Source organism: Oryx dammah, unplaced genomic scaffold, assembly GCF_014754425.2.
Source record: "Oryx dammah isolate SB20612 unplaced genomic scaffold, SCBI_Odam_1.1 HiC_scaffold_4, whole genome shotgun sequence".
Lineage (NCBI taxonomy): Eukaryota > Metazoa > Chordata > Mammalia > Artiodactyla > Bovidae > Oryx > Oryx dammah.
In genome coordinates, this window is record NW_024070188.1 from 20,872,855 (window position 1) to 20,893,926 (window position 21,072).

Consider the following 21,072-nt stretch of genomic DNA (forward strand, 5'->3'; position numbering starts at 1 on the left):
AGAGGGTGGGGAATTTTTTCAAGTGACCAGGTTTTAGGGGTCAATATGGCGTCAGTACCATTCTTCTTCATGTTGTTCACCAGTTTGGTTCAGTTCAGTCGCTCAGTCGTGTCCGACTCTTTGCGACCCCATGAATCGCAGCACGCCAGGCCTCCTTGTCCATCACCAACTCCCGGAGTTCACTCAGACTCACGTCCATTGAGTCGGTGATGCCATCCAGCCATCTCATCCTCTGTCGCCCCCTTCTCCTCCTGCCCCCAATCCCTCCCAGCATCAGAGTCTTTTCCAATGAGTCAACTCTTTGCATGAGGTGGCCAAAGTACTGGAGTTTCAGCTTTAGCATCATTCCTTCCAAGGAAATCCCAGGGCTGATCTCTTTCAGAATGGACTGGTTGGATCTCCTTGCAGTTTGGTTAGCATTTACTAAAGGATGCTCAGCTCGAAACAAACCCTCAGATGGGTGTTCCTCACAATGAGAACTTCACATCATTAACACAAGGGTAAGTTACAATAGTATAATTTATTTAAGAAGACAAGGAAGTTGATTTGAAACTATAGATTGTCATGAGAAAAAAAATACCAACATGACAGTATCTGGCCTTAAAGAGTTAACCCTCAGCAATCTAAAAAGTAACTATCCAGAATGACTCGCTTCTGTACGTTGCAAACTTTTCAAATTCTTTGTTTCAGGCTTGAACTTTATCTCCATGCTGAGCAGACTGAAATTTGTACAATATTTCCTTTTCAAGACAGTTACCCTCAGACATATCTTAGTTCTCCTGGTGGCTAGTTTCAGTTCTCTGTCTCAATAGACTTGATAAGGCAGTGTTTTAGTTAATATGTAGTGAAGTTCTGAAAGTGCCTAACAAATTTCCTTGTCTTTAGCTGACCCTCAGAGTACCTATTAATTTCAGGTTTGTTTGCTTTTTCATTTTAAAGTATGTATGTTTGGTTTCAAAGGGTTAAGTTTTTCCTCTCTGCTGCATCATCTGATTTGGGCCCTTTGATTTTTTTTTTTTTTAATATTCTTTATTAGAATAGTGTTACTGTTTACTAAACATGCTTAAAACCCAGTTTCCTGCATAGCTGAACAAACCTCAAAGAAGTGAAGTGGTGGGGGGTCCACTGAGCCTGATCCCGTCTCAGACTGTGCACCGGTCACATGCTGGCTGAAATGTAATTTGGGTTCTCTGCTTTGTTTACTTTCCTTGTGAAGCACTCTCCTAAGACCTAACCTTTACTCAGTGGGTGACTTTCTTTATGGGAGTAAAAGGAAGCCTCCTTATGAAATAGCTGTTATGGGAATGATACAAACTATCTAGTACTCAAAGTTCTAAACATTATTTAAAAGGCAAAGAGATCCCAACAAGACCAAAAAGTCCACCAGCCACTCTTTCAACTGAAGTGATGAAACCCAAAGAATTCAGATAGCGAAATGGAGAAAATGAGAAGAAAGTTCATCTGAAAATCCGCCATTAGTGAAGTGATGAAGAACCTTTACTGGCTTAGTCTGAAACTTGTCAATTTTGCAACTCTTGGCTGCATATGGATTTCTGTGGGCCAGTGTACAGTTTTAAACAGCTGTTTAAAGTCATGTGTAACTAACCTGGTAAGTTTTCCTGGTCTAATATTTGTCTTTATAGGAAGCAGAACAGATAGAATTCAGCTTGTTATATTGGTTGAATTATTTTTTATTTATGAGAAGTTTTCTCATGAGAAATGATGGCAAGGCAAGAGTCTTTTTCCAAAATAAGTTAGGAACGTTAGTGATTATAGTAAGTAGGGCAGAGCTACTTCATTTCTTTCAAGTTGTCTGTTCATAGATTATTATTATTATTTTTGCAACAGAGGGTATGGGATTCGGGCAAAGGAGGCGCAAATGAAATCAATTTGCACACCTTAAAAAATATCAGATAAACTCATTTATTACAAAATCATTTATATTTGTCTTGAAGCATGAAATAGGTTCGGCCACAGGGCAATGCCTTGTCATTGCAGGCAAAAGTACTATTTATATTGTGGATAGACGATTGTATCGGGAGGGGGATGATGAGGGAAGCAGATGTGGATGCCATGTATAACACTTTATCTCATTATTAATCATTATATATTTACATGTTATTTTACGTATTATATACTTATATATGATTATCATTATTAAATGTCAGAATTGTTTGTAAATTCCTATCTGTGCATTTATAATATTTTTGGTGAGTTTTTCTGGACATTTATAATTTTCTTCTCATTTCTGGGTGTCATTCCTCGTAGTGTTTCACATCTTTAGAGTTATTGTGACTTATTTGTGCTTAAAACAGTCACTGAATCAACTTTAAAAGCCAAATACATTCTAGTCAGGGAAAGATGTACTCTTCTTATCTAAAGACATGTGACAATACTTACAGTCATATTTTTAAAATAAAAAAATACCAAATACTATTCATTATTAGGCTAAAGTATTAGAGATAGAAGTCTGTGGTAGAGTGAAAAAGGAAAGGTATTTGTGATATACTCTCGGTTTAATTTAAACTATCATTTTAAACACTGCTTAAGCTTACTATTGTTTCAGCACTTTTTAAAAATATGGTTAAAAAAATAATAAAAATATAGTTGGTATTTTATAGAATTCTTTGCTGAAGACGTCACTACCATGAATGTAGAAATATGTGCTTTAGGGTTTTTATAAATCTAAATATCCAAACTTAAAAATGGAAAACTGGGACTATTAAATATTTTCTTTTTTATTAAATTTTTTCTCTGATTATAAAAACAATACATATCATTGTAAAATGTTTATGATAGAGAAGAATAAAAGAAAAAAATCCTGTAATTCCACAACTATTGACCTAGAATTGTATTTTCTTTCAGTGATTTTTTCCTCAAGTATGTATATAATTTTTCACACACTGTGCACCCAGCTCTTTCATTGAACATTACTTTGTGGATTTTCCTGTACACAGGAAAACAGTTTATTGCACTGTTTGAATGTTTGATGTTTTTATGGAACTACAGTCCTTAATATATTTTAAATATTCCATCATATGAATGTGCCACTATACTTTGTTTATTAATTTCCCAACTATCAAAACTGATGTTGGCTGTTTCTATTATTGGAGTCTCCATTTTAATTTTTAGCTTAACTTAATTTTATCTTATTTTTGTGTGTGGGCTCCTTGATTTCAGGGTTTGGCAGAAGTAGTAGACAGTCTGTTCCTTTGCTGAGTTGCCTTCCGTTCACCTCCTACAGAGAAAGGCACAGCTGATATGGTGGCAACTGCAGAAGACACGGTCTGCCAGTTTGACTAGTGATTGTAATCATGTTCTCCATCTGTTCCTCCCACATCAGGGCAGGGGAGACAAAAGCTAGGTGAAAGAACAATGAATAGAGCCATGGATCAGAGGAACGATATGAAAAGTGCTGGAGTTTATTGCACTGTTGTTTGAATTTTTTTTTTTTCTATGCTACTGTTTTTAGCTTGGACTTTGCTATGCAGGTCATCTTTGATTTCATTGGGTGGTTCTTTTTGTTAATTAATTTTTTGTCATCATGCTTAAGCTAAGTCACTTCAGTCGTGTCCGATTCCGTGCGACCCCATAGATGGCAGCCCACCAGGCTCCCCCGTCCCTGGGATTCTCCAGGCAAGAACACTGGAGTGGGTTGCCACATATTCTCTATAACTGTCAATTCATGTATCTCAAGATTCTTAGAGAATTGTTAGTCATTATTTCTCAAAAGGTTGCCTCTACTATATCCTTTTCTTGCCCACTGATACTCTGTGCATGTTCAGTCACTCAGTCGTATCTGTCTCTTTGGGCCCATGGATTGTAACCCGCCAGGCTCCTCTGGAATTTCCCAGGCAAGGATACTGGGGTGGGTTCCCATCTCCTCCTCCAGCGATCTTCCCTACCCAGGGATCAAAACTGCGTCCCTGTGTCTCTTGTATTGGCAGGTAGATTATTTACCACTGAACCACCTGGGAAGCCCTGAGACTCAAATTAGATGTATATTATCATTCTCACTGGATGATTCTTGATATTGAGGCATCTTTGCCTTTTAAAAAGAAACAGAAGTGTCTTCTAGAAAGGAATGTTAAAACTGCTGTCCCCAAATGCACAAATCATAGTTCTCTGTTTGAGCATGGGCTTTACACTGATGGAGGAATCTGTATGTATTAGTTGAGTGTATTAAATGACCTGATATTTTAAGATTGCATATGCCATGTGCTGCAGAGAGCAAAAAAATAATTATTTTTCAGAACACTAGCATTGTGAAATCCTTTATGAAAAAAAAACAAAAGAGATTCATGGCCAAATAATTTATGGAAACGCTTTTTGCCCTTACCCTCTTATTGTAGATTCAACAGGATACAACCTCATATTGATGGCTTTGTTTAATCATGATTTTGTGATCTTCTTTGGCAATAAAACTCTTTTTTTTTTTTTCAGTAACAAATCGCAACAGTTGAGGACCTAGTGCTTAGAAGTACTCTTTTAGAAGCCTCAAGTCAATTCAATAAGATTGTCAGAAATAATAAGATTCAGAAGGTTGTCCTGTTTAAAAAAGTATATATATATGTATATATACAATACCTTTCTTATATATCAATATACAACTTTATAACATGTGTGCTAAGTTGCTTCAGTCGTGTCCAACTCTTTGTGACCCTATGGACTGTAGCCCTCCAGGCTGCTCTGTCCATGGGGATTCTCCAGGCAAGATACTGGAGTGGGTTGCCGTGTCCTCCTCCAGGGGATCTTGCCAACCCAGGGATCCAACCTGCGTCTCTCATGTCTCCTGCATTGACAAAGTGGGTTCTTTACCACTAGCGCCACCAAACCATAATTCCAAAATTCCATAAAATATCCAGAAATTAGTACAATGTATACCAATACAGGAATAGGCAAGCCAGTAAAACAGAATATGCTCCAGAAATTATACTGTGTACATAAGGGAGTGTGGACTATGATAAAAATGAAAATTCAAAGCAAAGTGAGGCTATCCATTTAGAATGAAAAATAATTCCTTCCCTCAGTAGGTGAAAGAATCAGTAAACTGACAATTCAGGTAAGGAAATATTATTCAAAACTATTATAAAAAGAAATGAGCTATCAAGCCATGAAAGACATGGAGGAAGCCTAAATGCCTATTACTAAGTGGAAGAACCCAATCTGAAAAGGCTGTATGACTCCAGCTGTATGATGTTCTGGAGAGGGCAGAGTTACAGAGATACCGGAAAGATCCGTGGTTCAGAGCGATGGCGTTGGGCTGTGGGGAGATGGATGGGCAGAACACAGAGGATTGTCAGAGCAGTGAAAGTACTCTGTATGGTATTATATTATTATACTTTTGTCCAAATACCAAGACTGAACCCTAAGGTAAATTATGGACTTTGGGTGGTTGTGATTATTCCACTGTAGGCTCGTGCATACTAAAAATGTGCTATTCTGATGAATGGTGTTGATAATGGGAGAAGCTATGCGTGTGTGGGAGCAGGGAGTTGATGGGAAATCTCTGTACCTTCAACTCAGTTCTGTCGTACACCTTAAGCTAATCTAAACAAAATAAAGTAAAAAATAAAGTACTCCTTTCTTTGAAAAGAAAAGTGAAAAAAAAGATTTAAAAAATTTCAACTCCTAATAACATATTACTACCAGATTCAAATAAATTCCATGAGGTATTTTGAAAAGGTATAATTTAAATACAAACAGACAACAAAAACAGAACAAGACCTCATCCTATAAAATTTTTTGTTTCATTAGGAAAGATTGTTTATATAATCTTGGAGTGGGAAAGAAGTCGGTTTCAAAAACCTAGACTCACTAAAACAAATTATTAATATATCCAGCTGCTTAGAAAGTAACTATATGACAATAAACAGAAGACAGTAAAAACAAAGCCAAAGAATGGAAAAAAGTTTTACATATGATAAACACAATTTTACCAACTCTTGTAAAGGAGAGTATTTAAATATTGTTCAGAACAAGAAGGCCTGCCTTTTTAATAAAGAAGCATTAATGACTAAAAAATGTGATAGATGTTCAACCTCACAGCAACATAGAATTGCATAGGAAAACCCGTGGTGAATTCATGTTGATGTATGGCAAAACCAATACAATATTGTAAAGTAGAAAAAAAAAAAAGAATTGCATAGGAAGAGTGAATTATCAGTTTTTATTCTATCAGACTGGCAGAGATAAAGACATCTTATAATTGGCCAAGTTTGGATAAGCTGGAACTGCCATGTGCTTTTCATTAGAATGTAACTTGATAGCATTCTAGAAAATACTGGGTAAATAAATATCAAAATTAAAACAGAACGCATACTTTTAACCCTGAACATCAAGAAATTTATCTGAAGAGATTATTGAATCACTACTAAGGGAACATTTCATGCAAAAATGGGCTCGATAAAGGACAGAAATGGTATGGACCTAACGGATGCAGAAGATATTAAGAAGAAGTGGCAAGAATATACAGAAGAACTGTACAAAAAAGATCTTCACAACCCAGATAATCACGATGGTGTGATCACTCACCTACAGCCAGACATCCTGGAATGTGAAGTCAAGTGGGCCTTAGAAAGCATCACTACAAACAAAGTTAGTGGAGGTGATGGAATTCCAGTTGAGCTATTTCAAATCCTGAAAGATGATGCTATGAAAGTGCTGCACTCAATATGCCAACAAATGTGGAAAACTCAGCAGTGGCCACAGGACTGGAAAAGGTCAGTTTTCATTCCAATCCCAAAGAAAGGCAATGCCAAAAAATGCTCAAACTATCGCCCAATTGCACTCATCTCACAAGCTAGTAAAGTAATGCTCAAAATTCTCCAAGCCAGGCTTCGGCAATACGTGAATTGTGAACTTCCAGATGTTCAAGCTGGTTTTAGAAAAGGCAGAGGAACCAGAGATCAAATTGCCAACATCTGCTGGATCATGGAAAAAGCAAGAGAGTTCCAGAAAAACATCTATTTCTGCTTTAGTGACTATGCCAAAGTCTTTGACTGTGTGGATCACAGTAAACTGTGGAAAATTCTGAGATGGGAATACCAGACCACCTGAACTGCTTTTTTATATGCAGGTCAGGAAGCAACAGTTAGAACTGGACATGGAACAGCAGACTGGTTCCAAATAGGAAAAGGAGTAAGTCAAGGCTGTATATTGTCACCTTGTTTATTCAACTTATATGCTGAGTACATCATGAGAAACGCTGGACTGGAGGAAGCACAAGCTGGAATGAAGATTGCTGGGAGAAATATCAATAACCTCAGATATGCAGATGACACTACCCTTATGGCAGAAAGTGAAGAAATAAAAAGCCTCTTGATGAAAGTGAAAGAGGAGAGTGAAAAAGTTGGCTTAAAGCTCAGCATTCAGAAAATGAAGATCATGGCATCTGGTCCCATCACTTCATGGCAAATAGATGGGGAAACAGTGGAAACAGTGTCAGACTTTATTTTGGGGGGCTCCAAAATCACTGCAGATGGTGACTGCAGCCATGAAATTAAAAGATGCTTACTCCTTGGAAGAAAAGTTATGACCAACCTAGATAGCATATTGAAAAGCAGAGACATTACTTTGCCAACAAAGGTCCATCTAGTCAAGACTATGGTTTTTTCCAGTGGTCATGTATGGATGCGAGAGTTGGACTGTGAAGAAAACTGAGCGCTGAAGAATTGATACTTTTGAACTGTGGTGTTGGAGAAGACTCTTGAGAGTCCCTTGGACTGCAAGGAGATCCAACCAGTCCATTCTGAAGGAGATCAGTCCTGGGTGTTCTTTGGAAGGAATGATGCTAAAGCTGAAACTCCAGTACTTTGGGCACCTCATGTGAAGAGTTGACTCATTGGAAAAGACTCTGATGCTGGGAGGGATTGGGGGCAGGAGGAGAAGGGGACGACAGAGATGAGATGGCTGGATGGCATCACCGACTCGGATGTGAGTTTGAGTGAACTCCAGGAGATGGTGATGGACAAGGAGGCCTGGCATGCTGCAATTCATGGGGCCGCAAAGAGTCGGACACGACTGAGTGACTGAACTAAACTGAACTGAACTGAACTGAATGATATGTCTGCAAAAGACTGTTTATAGCAAATTTGCACATAATAATAGATTTCTAAGTGCCTGGCACTGTAGTATAATAATGAATGTATAATTTAATTTAATCCTCACAGAACTTTAAGCACTAATTATTATCCTACTTATGTTTCAGATGAGAATACGAAGTTAAACAACACAGCTAACTTTTAAAATGGTCACATCAGGAGCAAATATCATATGTGGGATTAAAATGCAGATCATTCTGCTCTGTTTCACTAATAATAGGAAGTAAAGAGTGAAGTTAGTTCTGCCTGAGGTGAGCAATATAGGGACGCTTGTGCCAAGAAGTAGGAGTTGGGTTGAGGATTTAAGTTTCTGGGACTGGGACAGTGTCTTTCAAGCAGGTAATTGGAAGAGGTGAGCGCAGGTAAATGAGAACTCTCACTCAAAGTGAGGAATTTGGGACTGATTAGAGGCGGCATCTGTGCTTTGGTTAAGGGCACAGGCTCTGGAGGCAACTAGTGCCCCCTTAAAATCTTAACTCTTGGACAACTTACTAGACCTCCCTGTCTCTCAGCCGCAAAATGAAGTTAATGAAAGTATCTCCCGAATAGGGTTGTTGGGACGTTGAATGAAATTCAGTGTAGAATACCTGTAGAGTGCCTGGAACTTGAGACTCACTCACTAATGTTAGTTATGATTATGGGGAGGAGGGGGATGGAGAAGGAGTTGGAAATTAGGGAAGAGTGTTGACAAACTCATCTTCCTCTGAACCCCCTAGACCTGACTCATGAGGCTACCTTGCCCAAGACCGTTTGATGGGCACGCCATTCGGTTTATTAAACTTAATTTTGAGAGCTGCCAACAGAAAAACTCAATACTATTACAGTGTGACTTAAAGGTCACCAAGAAATGTCTCTGTTGTTTCATTGTTTAAAAACTACCCAGGTATTCACTCTTTTGCTTTTATGAGCTAACATTGATTTTTGAAGGGATAGGAAAAAATTCGATTGCAAATTCGCCGTCTTACATGTCATTGTATTTGGTTGTGTTTCAATCACATAAGGGGGAATCAAAAGCTTCATTTTGAACAACATTATGAACACAAAGAACTATGAAGCATTTGGTTGCACAATTAACCTAAAAGATACAGTTCTTACTCTCTATGTACTTAATTGTCTAAAAACAAAAAATATTAAGCTTTCTTCTCGTTTCTCTAAAAATATAAATGGTTAGGGAGTGGAGATCAGAGGAATCTTTATTCACACACCAAATGAGAGGAAAAGAAGTCAACATTTGTCCTTTGGTTCCTATGTCTCATTGCTTCTCAAGAAATGAGAGTAATCCCTTATGATCCTAGGCCACTGGGTGATGCTTCCAAGGCACTTCTGGACCCTTCCTGGATAGTAGGCCATCTTTAATTCTTGGATTTATTCCTTCAGCATATAGTTATGGAACACCATTATCCTTTTGGCATTGTTCTAGAGGCTGGAGAGAGTGAGCAGCAAAGTGGATGGTGCTTACATGGAATGGAAAGAGAGGGCTCCATGAGCTCAGTGATGGTCATCTTTTCGCTACCTTCTGAAAAGCTCTTCCAAAGGCCACAACAGATGCTTAAGCTACCTTCCAAGCCCTTTTAGATTTTCTGTTGTCTCTTGAAACGTATCTTGCTTGTAGTGCTGGGTCACCCCAGGACAGATGGTGTGCTCCTTGCCAAACTAATCACCGCTCCAATTCAATGGCTCAAATTCAGCAACTTTTGAGGAGAGGTTCTGGTCAGTACTGGGCCTTCTAAGTGACTCACTGGGAAAAGAATTTGCCTGCCAAGGCAGGAGTCACAGGAGGCGCTGGTTCCTTTCCTGGGTCAGGAAGATCCCTTGGAGGAGGAAATGGCTATCCACCCCAGTGTTCTGGCCTGGAGAAGCCCGTGGACAGAGGAGTCTGGCAGGCCACCATTCATAGAGTCCTAAAGAGTCAAACACGGCTGAGCACAGGCTGGTGCTGGTTAGTGCCAGTTAGAGTTACTAAAAATATTCACTTAGTTCTCTGCCTATAATTCTAAGTCACTGAGTAGGGCGGGTTGACAATGATATCATACCTATGTAAGGTTATTTGGGTGCATACCAGGTTATCATAGAATCAGCATTGCCATCTTTTGTAAGCCTTTCTTCTCAAGAAGGACTCCACTCAATAAAGACCAGAGAGAGGATGAACAATTTATAGACTCTTCCTTCTTAGTTTCCATTTATTTTCCTTCAGCAAAAAAAAAGATCTTAAAATTTGTGAAAATGTGAGAAATAAACAGAGGGATCTGTTGTTTCACTATACGCAATATTCTGAATTTGTATATTTCCCTTTGCTCTTAATAAGACTGCTTAAAAATAAAAACGCCATGTGCCATGAGGTAGGGTTAGAAGATCTGATGCCTAATTTGTCACATAGCAGCTGTTGCACTTGCTTGCACACATTTATGCAGACACAGTGCCTCTGTGTAAAGTCTCGAATGTGTTTGCAAACTGGGCTTTTAAGAATTAATATCAATCTCATATCTATCTATGAGACAAACGAGACTTTAGTTTTTGTTTGTTTTAAGAAAAGAACTCTGGGCTTCAATGAACCATCAGCAAAAAATATTGAGGCCATGACTATATGAATGAAAATAGGATGGTCTTCAATCAAAATGTTGTTAAACCTGCACCAAGCTTGACCTATTGTACTACTTGTGAACAATTTAGAAATTTCTGGGTTGTGATTATATGCTAACTTGGTGATTCATGGGAAATCCAGATGGGAATCTAATAATTCTTTTTGCCCGGCATGCGGGATCTTAGTTCCCACACCAGGGATTGAACCCATGCCCTCTACAGCAGAAGGGCGGAGTCCCAGGGGAGTCTGGTGGGAATCTAGTAACTCTTGACGACAATGGGTGGTATTCTGTTTCATTTTACAGTATCAGGCTTTATTAGTCACGTACAAGTTGTCTTGTCTGTGAGATTTAAGCAATGTGAAAGGAAGATGGATACAGATACTCAAAACCTTAAATACTAAACAAGGTTGATGGCCCTTATGTTTATGAGAAGCTGAGAAAGATGGAAAAAATGTTTAACTTTTTTTTTAAGATTGGCATCCAAGTTATAGAGATATGAGTAGAGAAATCTTTTAAATAGGAGCACAGTTTTAGACTGTGCCTTAAGTCTTCATGCAACTAATTGAAAATGTAGCACTGCTCTTCATTTAACCATGGATAGTTGACATTTTAAAGGGCTGGGTGGCAGAAAATTATGTTTATATAAAAATTGCTTCATCAAATGTGAACACTTTGCTAAGTGGCTTATCATGAAATATGCCAAATCTCTGAAAAAGCAACAGTTCAAAATGAGGTTGAGAGTGTAATTTGAAACAGGATGTCCTATTTTGTTGGTTTGGCCGCTTTGATTAAAACCTTCTGTGAGGCAACTTTCGTGATCGGCTGAGATGCAAATTAACAGGACAACATGTTGGCCTAGTAAACAAAAAGCACAATGGCTCTGTAACCAGGAACAGATACAGTCACTTCACTGCTTAGTGAAAACAGCACAGCCTAACCCCTTAACCACTGCTCCCCGTTCCCAAGGGGGGAAAAAAACCAGTTTCAGCAGTGGCTTCTTTTGGACATATGTAAATCCCTTCATGGAAAAGTTACGAAACCCCAGAAATCCCACTTGTGAATCATTGTAGTTTTTGACCCAGAGGTTAGTTCCTATAATGCTCATTTCATGAAAAACTTCCCCCAACCCCCATTTTTAGTGGTTAGTTTGCCTAAAAAAAGCTCAAGACTATAAACCTGAAAAACCATAATTTTCCCAAACAGGCAGGATTTTTAGCAATTAACAGGTTAAGCTCATTATTCAGACAAAGTCAAAGTCTCTGAGTATGGTTGTATGTGTGTGCGTGCCTGCTTAGTCCCTTAGTCTTGTCTGACTCTTTGTGACCCCATGCACTGTAGCTGGCTAGGCTTCTCTGTCCATGGAATTTTCCAGGCAAGTATACTGGAGAGAGTGGCCAGGTCCTACTACGGAGGATCTTCCCGACCCAGGGATCGAATCCACGTCTCTTGCCTCTCCTGCATCGGCAGGCAGATTCTTTACCACTGAGCCACCTGGGAAGCCCCATGATGGTCTAAGCCACAGATTAATGATTATGCTAATCACTATGCTAATCGCACATGTGATTATATGTTGTCGTTGTTCAGTTGCTCAGTCGGGTCTCATTCTTTGCGACCCCATGGACTGTAGCACTCTAGGCTTCCCTGTCCTTTGCCAACTCCAGGCGGTTGCTCAAACTCAAGTCCATTAAGTCAGTGATGCCATCCAACCATCTCATTCTCTGTTGTCCCCTTCTCCTCCTGCCGTCAGTCTTTCCCAGCATCAAGGTCTTTTCAGATGAGTCAGTTCTTCACATCAGGTGGCCAAAGTATTGGAATTTCAGCTTCAGCATCAGTCCTTCCAATGAATATTCAGGACTGATTTCCTTTAGGATTGACTGAATTGATTTCTTTGCAGTCCAAGGGACTCTCCAGAGTCTTCTCCAACACCACAGTTCAAAAGCATCAATTCTTCAGTGTTCAGCTTTCTTTGGGGTCCAATTCTCACATCCATATGTGACTACTAGAAAAACTATAACTTTGACTATACGGACCTTTGTTGGGAAAGTAATGTCTCTGCTTTTTAACATGCTGTCTAGGTTGGTCATAGCTTTTCTTCCAAGGAGCAAGTGTGTTTTAATTTCACAGCTGCAGTCACCATCAGCACTGATTTTGGAGCCCAAGAAAATAAAGTTTGTCACTGTTTCCATTGTTTCCCCATCTGTTTGCCATGAAGTAGTGGGACTGGATGCCATGATCTTTGTTTTTTGAATGTTGAGTTTTAAGCCAGCTTTTTCACTCTCCTCTTTCACCTTCATCAAGAAGCTCTTTAGTTCCTCTTCATTTTCTGCCTTAAGGGTGGTGTCATCTGCATATCTGAGGTTATTGATATTTCTCCCAGCAATCTTGACTCCAGCTTGTGCTTCATCCAGCCTGGCATTTTGCGTGATAAACTCTGCATATAAGTTAAATAAACTGGGTGATAATATACAGCCTTGATGGACTCCTTTCCCAATTTAGAACTATGATTATATGTGTCATGTGGAAAAAATCATTCAAACGACCCCAAGGTGATGATGGAATAGGCCACCGAAACCTTGGGGTACTTTGAGGTTTGCATGACACATATAATTGTATGTCTGATTAGCATAGTCATTAATCTATTTCTGGCATGCATATTCTACATTTATGTTTCCCGATACTACCTTCTTCTCTGTATGAGACAATGTAAGTGACTTGTTTTATAAGGGCATTGTGGCATTCTCCAAATCATGTGCTTGGCAATTTACTCAAGTAAAGTTGAATACGATGTTTTTCCATTATCCCTATTTTGGGGGGCTTCCAGGGCTTCCCAGGTGGCACTAGTGATAAAGAACCCACCTGCCAATACAGGAGACTTAAGAGGTGTGGGTTCGATCCCTGGGTCAGGAAGATTCCCTGGAGAAGGAAATGGTCACCCACTCCAGTATTTTTGCCTAGAAAATCCCATGGACAGAGGAGCTTGACAGGATATGGTCCATAGGATCACAAACAGCCCAGCATGACTGAAGTGACTTTGCACACAAACACGAATTTTTACACCATGGCTTTATACAAAACTGTTTAATCTGTCTTCTGGTGGTATAGTATTTACAACAGAAATGTTGTATGTTAAATGGTGTACTTTTCAAGCAACCCAAACACCTGGTTAGCATAAATCTTTTAGTGGTAATGCCATTCCATTAGCTCCTTTGTTTCCAGAACTTCTGAAAATCCCTTTGCTAAAGAGTTGGAGAGTGACTAGTCATATAAACCTCAAATATTGCATAGCCCAATGGCTCAGCTGGTAAAGCGCCTGCCTGCTAATGCAGGAGATGCAAAAGACGTGGGTGTGATCCCTGGGTTCAGAAGATGCCCTGGAGAAGGAAATGGCAACCCACTCCAGTATTCTTGCCTGGAGAATCCCATGGACAGAGGAACCCAGCAGGCTATAGTCTGTGGGGTCGCAAAGAGTCAGACGTGACTGAGCATGCATGCATAGACACACACATTGCATAGCCGTGAGAACTAAGAAACACTGTTCATATTAGTACATGAGACTTTATGAGGAACAAAATCAAGTTATTTCTGGGCTTCAGGTTATTAACCTCCTGGTCAAATAGTCTGTTTAGCCTATGATTTTATTTTTCCATTTTAAAATTCTGGATCTAAGGGCACTAATGATATTTATATAGGAACTACTTTCTTGGACAGAGGAAAATAGCTTTTCACATTATAAAAACAAATCCAAAATAATAAGCATAGAAACACAAGGAAGAAATACACCTTGAAACAATCTTGCCTAGGGCAGCTGTTATTCACACTTTCACCTTGTGTGTCGTGAACAAAAATGTATACAGATTTAGGTTAGAGTATGAATGCATTTTTTGTATGGTTTGTTATATAACATTAATTAAATGCAGTCAATTGTTGTTTCAGTCTCTTTAAAAAAATGAAAAATGCAAATGTATTTCATCTCTAGTCCGGGAGTCCTTGCTTGACTAATGTCACAGGCATATTTAATACTTATTTAATTGTTCTTAACCACTTCTTTCGGCTACATCCTGACTCCCACTTTTATCATTTCTGCAGAATCCTTAGGCATTGCATCTTATCCAGGCACACTTTGTTTTATTGCACTCTGCATATAGTGATAACCTTGTGTTGTTTCATGATGGTTAGCATTTGTTAGCAATAAAACATCTTAAATTAAAGCATGTACTTTTTAAAAAAACAGTGCTATTGCACACTTAATAGATTATAGTATAGTGTGAACATACTTGTACATGCACTGGGAAGCCCCCAGATTTGCTGATTTCCTTTATTTCAGTAGTCTGGAACCAAACTCGTGGGATCTCCAAGGTATTCCTGTGAACTTGCAGAGGCATCTTGTCTGGTTTTATGACTGATTTAATGACTTTAAAACACTTGGCTCCTTAATTTACAGTTAGGAAACACTGGAGAGGCCAAAAAAGGAAGCTCTTTTTTTCTTTTTTTAATGTTGTGGTAGTTACACTGTCCCTCCTTCTTCATTTCAGGGCAGACAGCTTGATGTCGGCACGCCTCACAATCTGAGTGAACCGGTGAGTAATTGCTTCCACTGCCTGGGACTTTACAGTGTTTGCATTGATAAAAAAGGGACAAAAGTCAGGTCTGATTACCGTAATAATATTTTCTAAGTAAAAGCTCATTTAATTGTGCCCGATGGAGGAAGCTGGATGGAAAATAGAGAGAAGTCTGCATCACAGATTATTCAAACATGAGTTCAGGGACAGTGCGTTGACGTGGAAAGAACACAGGACTAAGCCAAGACCATGATTTTGATTATACCTAGCTGTGTTCAGTTCAGTTCAGTTGCTCAGTCCTGTCCGACTCTGTGAGACCCCATGGACTGCAGAAAGCCAGGCTTCCCTGTCCATCACCAACTCCCAGAGCTTGCTCAAACTCATGTCCATCAAGTCAGCGATGTCATCCAACCATCTCATCCTCTGTTGTCCCCTTCTCCTGCCTTCAATCTTTCCCAGCATCAGGGTCTTTTCTAATGAGTCAGTTCTTTGCATGAAGTGGCCAAAATATTGGAGCTTCAGCTTTAGCATCAGTCCTTCCAATGAATGTGGCTTTGGCCAAATTACTTAAAATTTCTGACATGTAGTTAAAACTACTAAAATACAGGTATTCTGAGAGGATTGGTTAGACAGTGTCTGCTCTTTCCTCTATCAGTTACATTTATAGTCTTATTTCTTTCCTGCACCTGTATCCATTTACACAATATGTGTTTGGTGACTCCAAGTATAGGTATAAACCAGGCACTGTGCTGGGTAGTAGAGACTTAAGAATGAGTAAAATAGGGTCTCTGTTTCAAAGGACTCACAGTCTTGTAAGAGACAGACATGTACCTAAAATCATAGCCAGACAGCATTGTGAGAGTCAGAACAGCGGTGGGTGGGAGGAGAAAGAAGAATACACAGGAGGAAAAGCAGCTTGCTTGCCTGCAGGTCTTGCATGGCTAAAACTAGAAAGACAAAGAGTTTTCTAGAAGAACTAGAGGGGAAAGGTACACTAATCAGAGGGAGCCCTTTGTATCCAGACCCAAAAGTTTGAGACAGCTGAGTTGTGCAGAAAAGGAGGGGTACTTCAGCTTGCTTGGGGGAGTGTGCCTGTGCAGAGACAGGAAGTAGAAGACTGGGCTGACAAGCTAGGTGGGGCCAGTTGGTGGAGAGCTCGGTATACCCTGTTGGGAATATTTGGTTTCAATGACACACAGGGTTTTAGATAGGATAGGGATATGATGAGGTTTTGTTGTCCCCCAGAAGCTGTTCGCAAGTGGTGGTGGGCCCAGAAAAACAAGGACAGTGAGTGAGCAAGGAACCAAGACAGAGTGCAGGCAACAAAGAAGTGAATCCGTAGAACCTGGTGATGGATTGTCCATGAGGATGGGGTGGGAAGGCAGTGAAAGGAGAAGCTGCCCTGACTCCTGGCTCAGGCAGCTCAGAAGACTGAAGCGTATTAATAGCAAACAGCAGAGAGAGCAAATTTGAGGGTACAAAGGGAGGAATTTGATGTTTCATATGCTGAATTTGGGGCTTCCCAGGTGGCCCTAGGGGTGAAGAACCTGCTTGCCAACTCAGGAGATGTAAGAGACACGAGTTCGATCCCTGGGTCGGGACGATCCCCTGCAGGAGGAAACGGCAACTCACTCCAGTACCTGAGGTGTTTGTCAGGACTCAAATGGAGCTATTTAACAAACAACTGAAATCTGGGTCTGGAGCTCAGGAAGGGGTCTCCGCTGAAGTTCAAATTCGGATGGTTGATACTGACAAGGGAGATGAGCTCAGTCTTGGAGAACCTGAAGAGTGAAAAGAGAAAAAGTTGAGGATAGGACATAGACACGAAAGGAAGAAGGAGAAAAAAGGAGATGGCAGAGCAGAAGGAACTGAGGGAAAAGGGAAGGCGATTTAGGTGTTATTATGGCCTGGGCACTGAATGGTCCATGCAATCACAGGCGCAGACAAACCAGGCAAGGAGGCACAAGCTGAATCTGTCCAGTGGGAGGTCAGGGCAGCTGACTTCCCAAACTATCCACCTACCTTGGTTTTGATGTGCTGCCTCTGCTTGAGTCTCCAGCTTTAGGTTTGGCTTGTTGCGTGATACACCCCAAGGACCTATGTAATGTGCTTGACACCATGCTGTCCTGGACTTCTCCTGCACCACGCACCCAGTGGACAGTGTGTTCCCAGACATTCCATTGCTCCCTGGGGTCTAGGCCTGCCTGCCCCAGGCTAGACTCCACTCAGCAACCCTGAGCCACTCCAAGCCCTCCTCTGTCTGTGAATACAACAGCTCTGCTTACACTCTCAAAAGTCCTGATTGCTGCGAGGCCACAGATTCCTTGGTAGATAGATTTCTACTTCGGGAACACTGTTAATATTTGTACTTTCAGGTGACTAGAAAAGTCACACTTCTTCAGTCATCACTGCCTCTTACTCTCTCTTATAGTGTATCCAAGGATGTCATTTCTGGAATTCGGCAGATCAGGAAAACTGTGCCTTAAAGTGTGTAAGTATTAATTATGTTTCTGTTTTGATATTAATGTTTCCCTCAAGAGAAACATTCTCCATGAGGATTCCCACGTGAGTTTCCATTGGCTTTTAATTAGCTGGCTTGACTCTAAAGCAAAAGTATGAGTAATACATAATGGAAATGGAATAATGGAGAAAATGAAATCAGTTTTGTTTTTTTTTAATCAATTAATTTGGCTTTGTGGGGTCTTAGTTGCGGCACACGGAATCTTTGTTTGCATCACGGGAGATCTTTCTCTGTGGTGCATAGAGTCTTTAGTTGTGGAGTGAGCTCCGCAGTTGCAGTGTGAGGGCTTAGTTGCTCTGTGGCATGCGAGATCTTAATTCCCCAACCAGGGATTGAACATGCATCCTCTGCATTGCAAAGTGGATTCTTAACCCCTGGACCATCGGGGAAGTCCCAAAATCAACATTATTAATGCAACTGGTGAACTGGCAACCAAAAGAAGTTAATGCAAACCATGGAAGCCAGAAATGACAAATTGCTCCAAACTGTAGCGACCTTTTAGTAGAATGTTAAGTATTTGTTAAATGTCCTAGTCCTGCACTTCTCAAATTTTAATATGCAAATATCTGGGATCTCACTAAAATGCAGATTCTGGTTCACTAGGTTTTGTGTGGGGACTAGAAATTCTGTGCTTGTAACACGCTCCTAGGTGATGCAACGCTGGGTGTTTCCAGACCACACTTTGGAGAGACCTAGATCACGTTCAAGGTTTCTCTGTGGGGAACAGGGAAGCAGTCTAACCCAGAGGGCACACACACCTAGGTTTACTTCACTTCGTGTAGGAAATACATTCCCTAATACTTTTTTATTTTTCATTTATCCTGGCTTTGCCAACTAGCATGTGACTTCGTTAAGGTACTTGGTACTTTACTTTCCTAATAGGTAAATTAAGATAATAAGCGAATCCCTGCTAAGGATAGTGCTTGTTACACTATAATTAATTACTTCAATCTCATGGATAAGAGTTTTATAATTTAAAAATGGGTTGCTTTGTTCAGTTCAGAGGTTAAATTAGTTAGGATCATGATAACTTTAGGTAATATCACTTTCTTGAACTTCCTTGGTGGCTGAGATGGTAAAGAATCCACTTGCGATGAGGGAGACCTGGGTTCAGTCCCTGACTTGGGAAGATCCCCTGGAGCGGTGGATGGCAACCCACTCCAGTATTTTTGCCTGGAGAATCCCCGTGGACAGTGGGGCTTGATGGGGTAGAGTCCATGGGGTCGCAAAAGAGTTGGACACGACTGAGCAACTAAGCACACAGAATATCATTTTCTATTAATGACTCAAATTACAGTATGGAGATTTAAATAAAGATATTAACATCTTTGTATGTATAGCCAGTCCTCACAGCTCTTCTTGTACAGGTGTCCTCACAGATCTCAGCTCTAGGAGTCACTTACACCCACTCTCCTGCTTGTGATGGTGTGCTTCATAGACTGGCAGTTACCAAAAGATGGAGCAGGTGCTGTTTGGACTTGTGAACAATCACACACTCTAAATACATTTTTCCAGGGACTTCCTGGGTGGCCTGGTGGCTAAGACTCCACACTCCCAGTGCAGAGGGCTGTCGTTTGATCCCTGGTTAGGAAACTAGATCCCACATGCTGCAACTAAGACCCAGTACAGTCAAGTAAATACATAAGCAAAAAAAATAAAAACACTTTCCCTTGCCCTTGGCAGCACATTGTCCAGATGGTAGTTTGAATCATTATTTGCCTAGTCACGTGTTTAATATCCTTGGCTGACATGTAGGACCATCAGGGGAGGACGCTTTCTGTCTTGTTCACACTGTCCCCTGCTCTGAACACAGTGAGGGGTGCGTAGCTAGTCCTCAGACTGCACTGAGCGAGTGAAGGAATGAGAAGTACCATTTGTTGGGGGAATCAGTCCAGGAAGCAGAGTGGATGCTGGAGTGGCCAGTTTGGGCAGAAGAATCTGCTGGCCTTTCCTAACCAGACCTATTGGTGGCTTTTCATTTCTGATTCTGTCTCCCTGGGCACCTACCAACATCCCTTCATTCTCTAACCTGGTCCATCGCGGATTACTGCTTAGCTGAGATTTTCTAGGAGACATCGTGTGTCCTTGTTTTTCCAATAATGCAAAGAACATACCTTTTACAGCAGTTTGTATGGTGGCCTTCCTGGATGGAAGGCCTAGCTCTGGAATCTTTTGCTTTGGATTATTCTTTATCGATTGTTTCATCATGGGTTCATGTTCATGCCCCATTGCTCAGCCTTATCCAACTCTTTGTGACCCTTTGGACCATAGCCCACCAGACTCCTCTGTCCATGGGGTTTTTCAGGCAAGAATATTGGAGTGGGTTGCCATATCCTCCTCCAGGTGGTCTTCCTAACTCAGGGACTGAAGCTGAGTCTCCTGTGTCCCCTGCATTGAAGGTGGATTCTTTTACCCGCTGAACCACAGGGGAAGCATTTTGTCGATGGTGGGGCATAAATTAATTTGGTAGAAATGCCTAGCTAAGTGTCATTAAAATTATTTACAACTCTAAAGATTTTGAGTAATTTTTCTTTCTTTTTTCCTCCATGCAGAATGAAACCTATGCTGCAGTTTGTGAGGTGAGTGCCAGTCGCTTGCAGAAAAGGTGTCATTAAACCTCACTTCTTTCTCTCTTATCCTTGAAACACTATTAAAATAAGGATAAAGAAGGCTGAGTCATTCTTGGTGCACAGAAATGTTCTTGCTAGGAGTGCTCTGACTCTGGGTGTAAAAATGACTGTGTTTCTATCTTTGACTCAAGTATTTGCTGAAGTCTACATATCTATGTGCATATATAAAATGCATATATGAACGTACATAGATGTATGTATGCACTCATACACATTCACACGTGTACATATATATTACTCTAATCTGGTTTGAAAGGTTCTTCTGATTCCTGAAGCCTGGGTGGTGGGAAGAGAGGAAAAGGCACAGTGAGGATATCCTCATCTCTGCTGATTTCACCTCTTCCCCTTAAAGCCTATGTGTTATCATTAAATACAGTGCATTCGAAGATAACCTTTTATTTGTTTATTTATTTTCTCTTTTGGCCACATTCCACAGCAGGGATTGAACCCATGCTCTCTGCATAGGAAGTGCAGGATCTTAACCACTGGAAACTATAAGGAAAGTCGCAGAAGAGTACTCTTAGGTTGCAGTCTTCTTCCTTATTCAGCAAACTCCTTTGGCAACACAGCTTTTTAAAATTTAAATTTCAGTTAATTTACTTCTTGCTATGATAATAAGGGACCTCATACTGACTCTGGCTGACCAGGTGTCTTCCAATTACCCTCTCCTCTAACCCC

At 40.4% G+C, this 21,072-nt stretch overlaps 1 protein-coding gene across 2 annotated transcripts in view; it reads left to right on the forward strand.

The window, feature by feature from the left end:
• The first annotated feature begins 1,259 nt into the window (after nt 1-1,259).
• The window catches only part of ROS1 (ROS proto-oncogene 1, receptor tyrosine kinase), a 125,288-nt gene continuing 105,475 nt past the window's right edge, over nt 1,260-21,072 (forward strand). For both annotated transcript variants that reach the window (XM_040238425.1, XM_040238424.1), the window contains exons 1-4: nt 1,260-1,609; nt 15,217-15,261; nt 17,675-17,734; nt 20,317-20,343. In XM_040238425.1, coding sequence (XP_040094359.1) covers nt 1,487-1,609; nt 15,217-15,261; nt 17,675-17,734; nt 20,317-20,343 — 255 coding nt within the window. In that variant the 5' untranslated portion in view covers nt 1,260-1,486. The remainder of the gene's footprint in view (nt 1,610-15,216; nt 15,262-17,674; nt 17,735-20,316; nt 20,344-21,072) is intronic.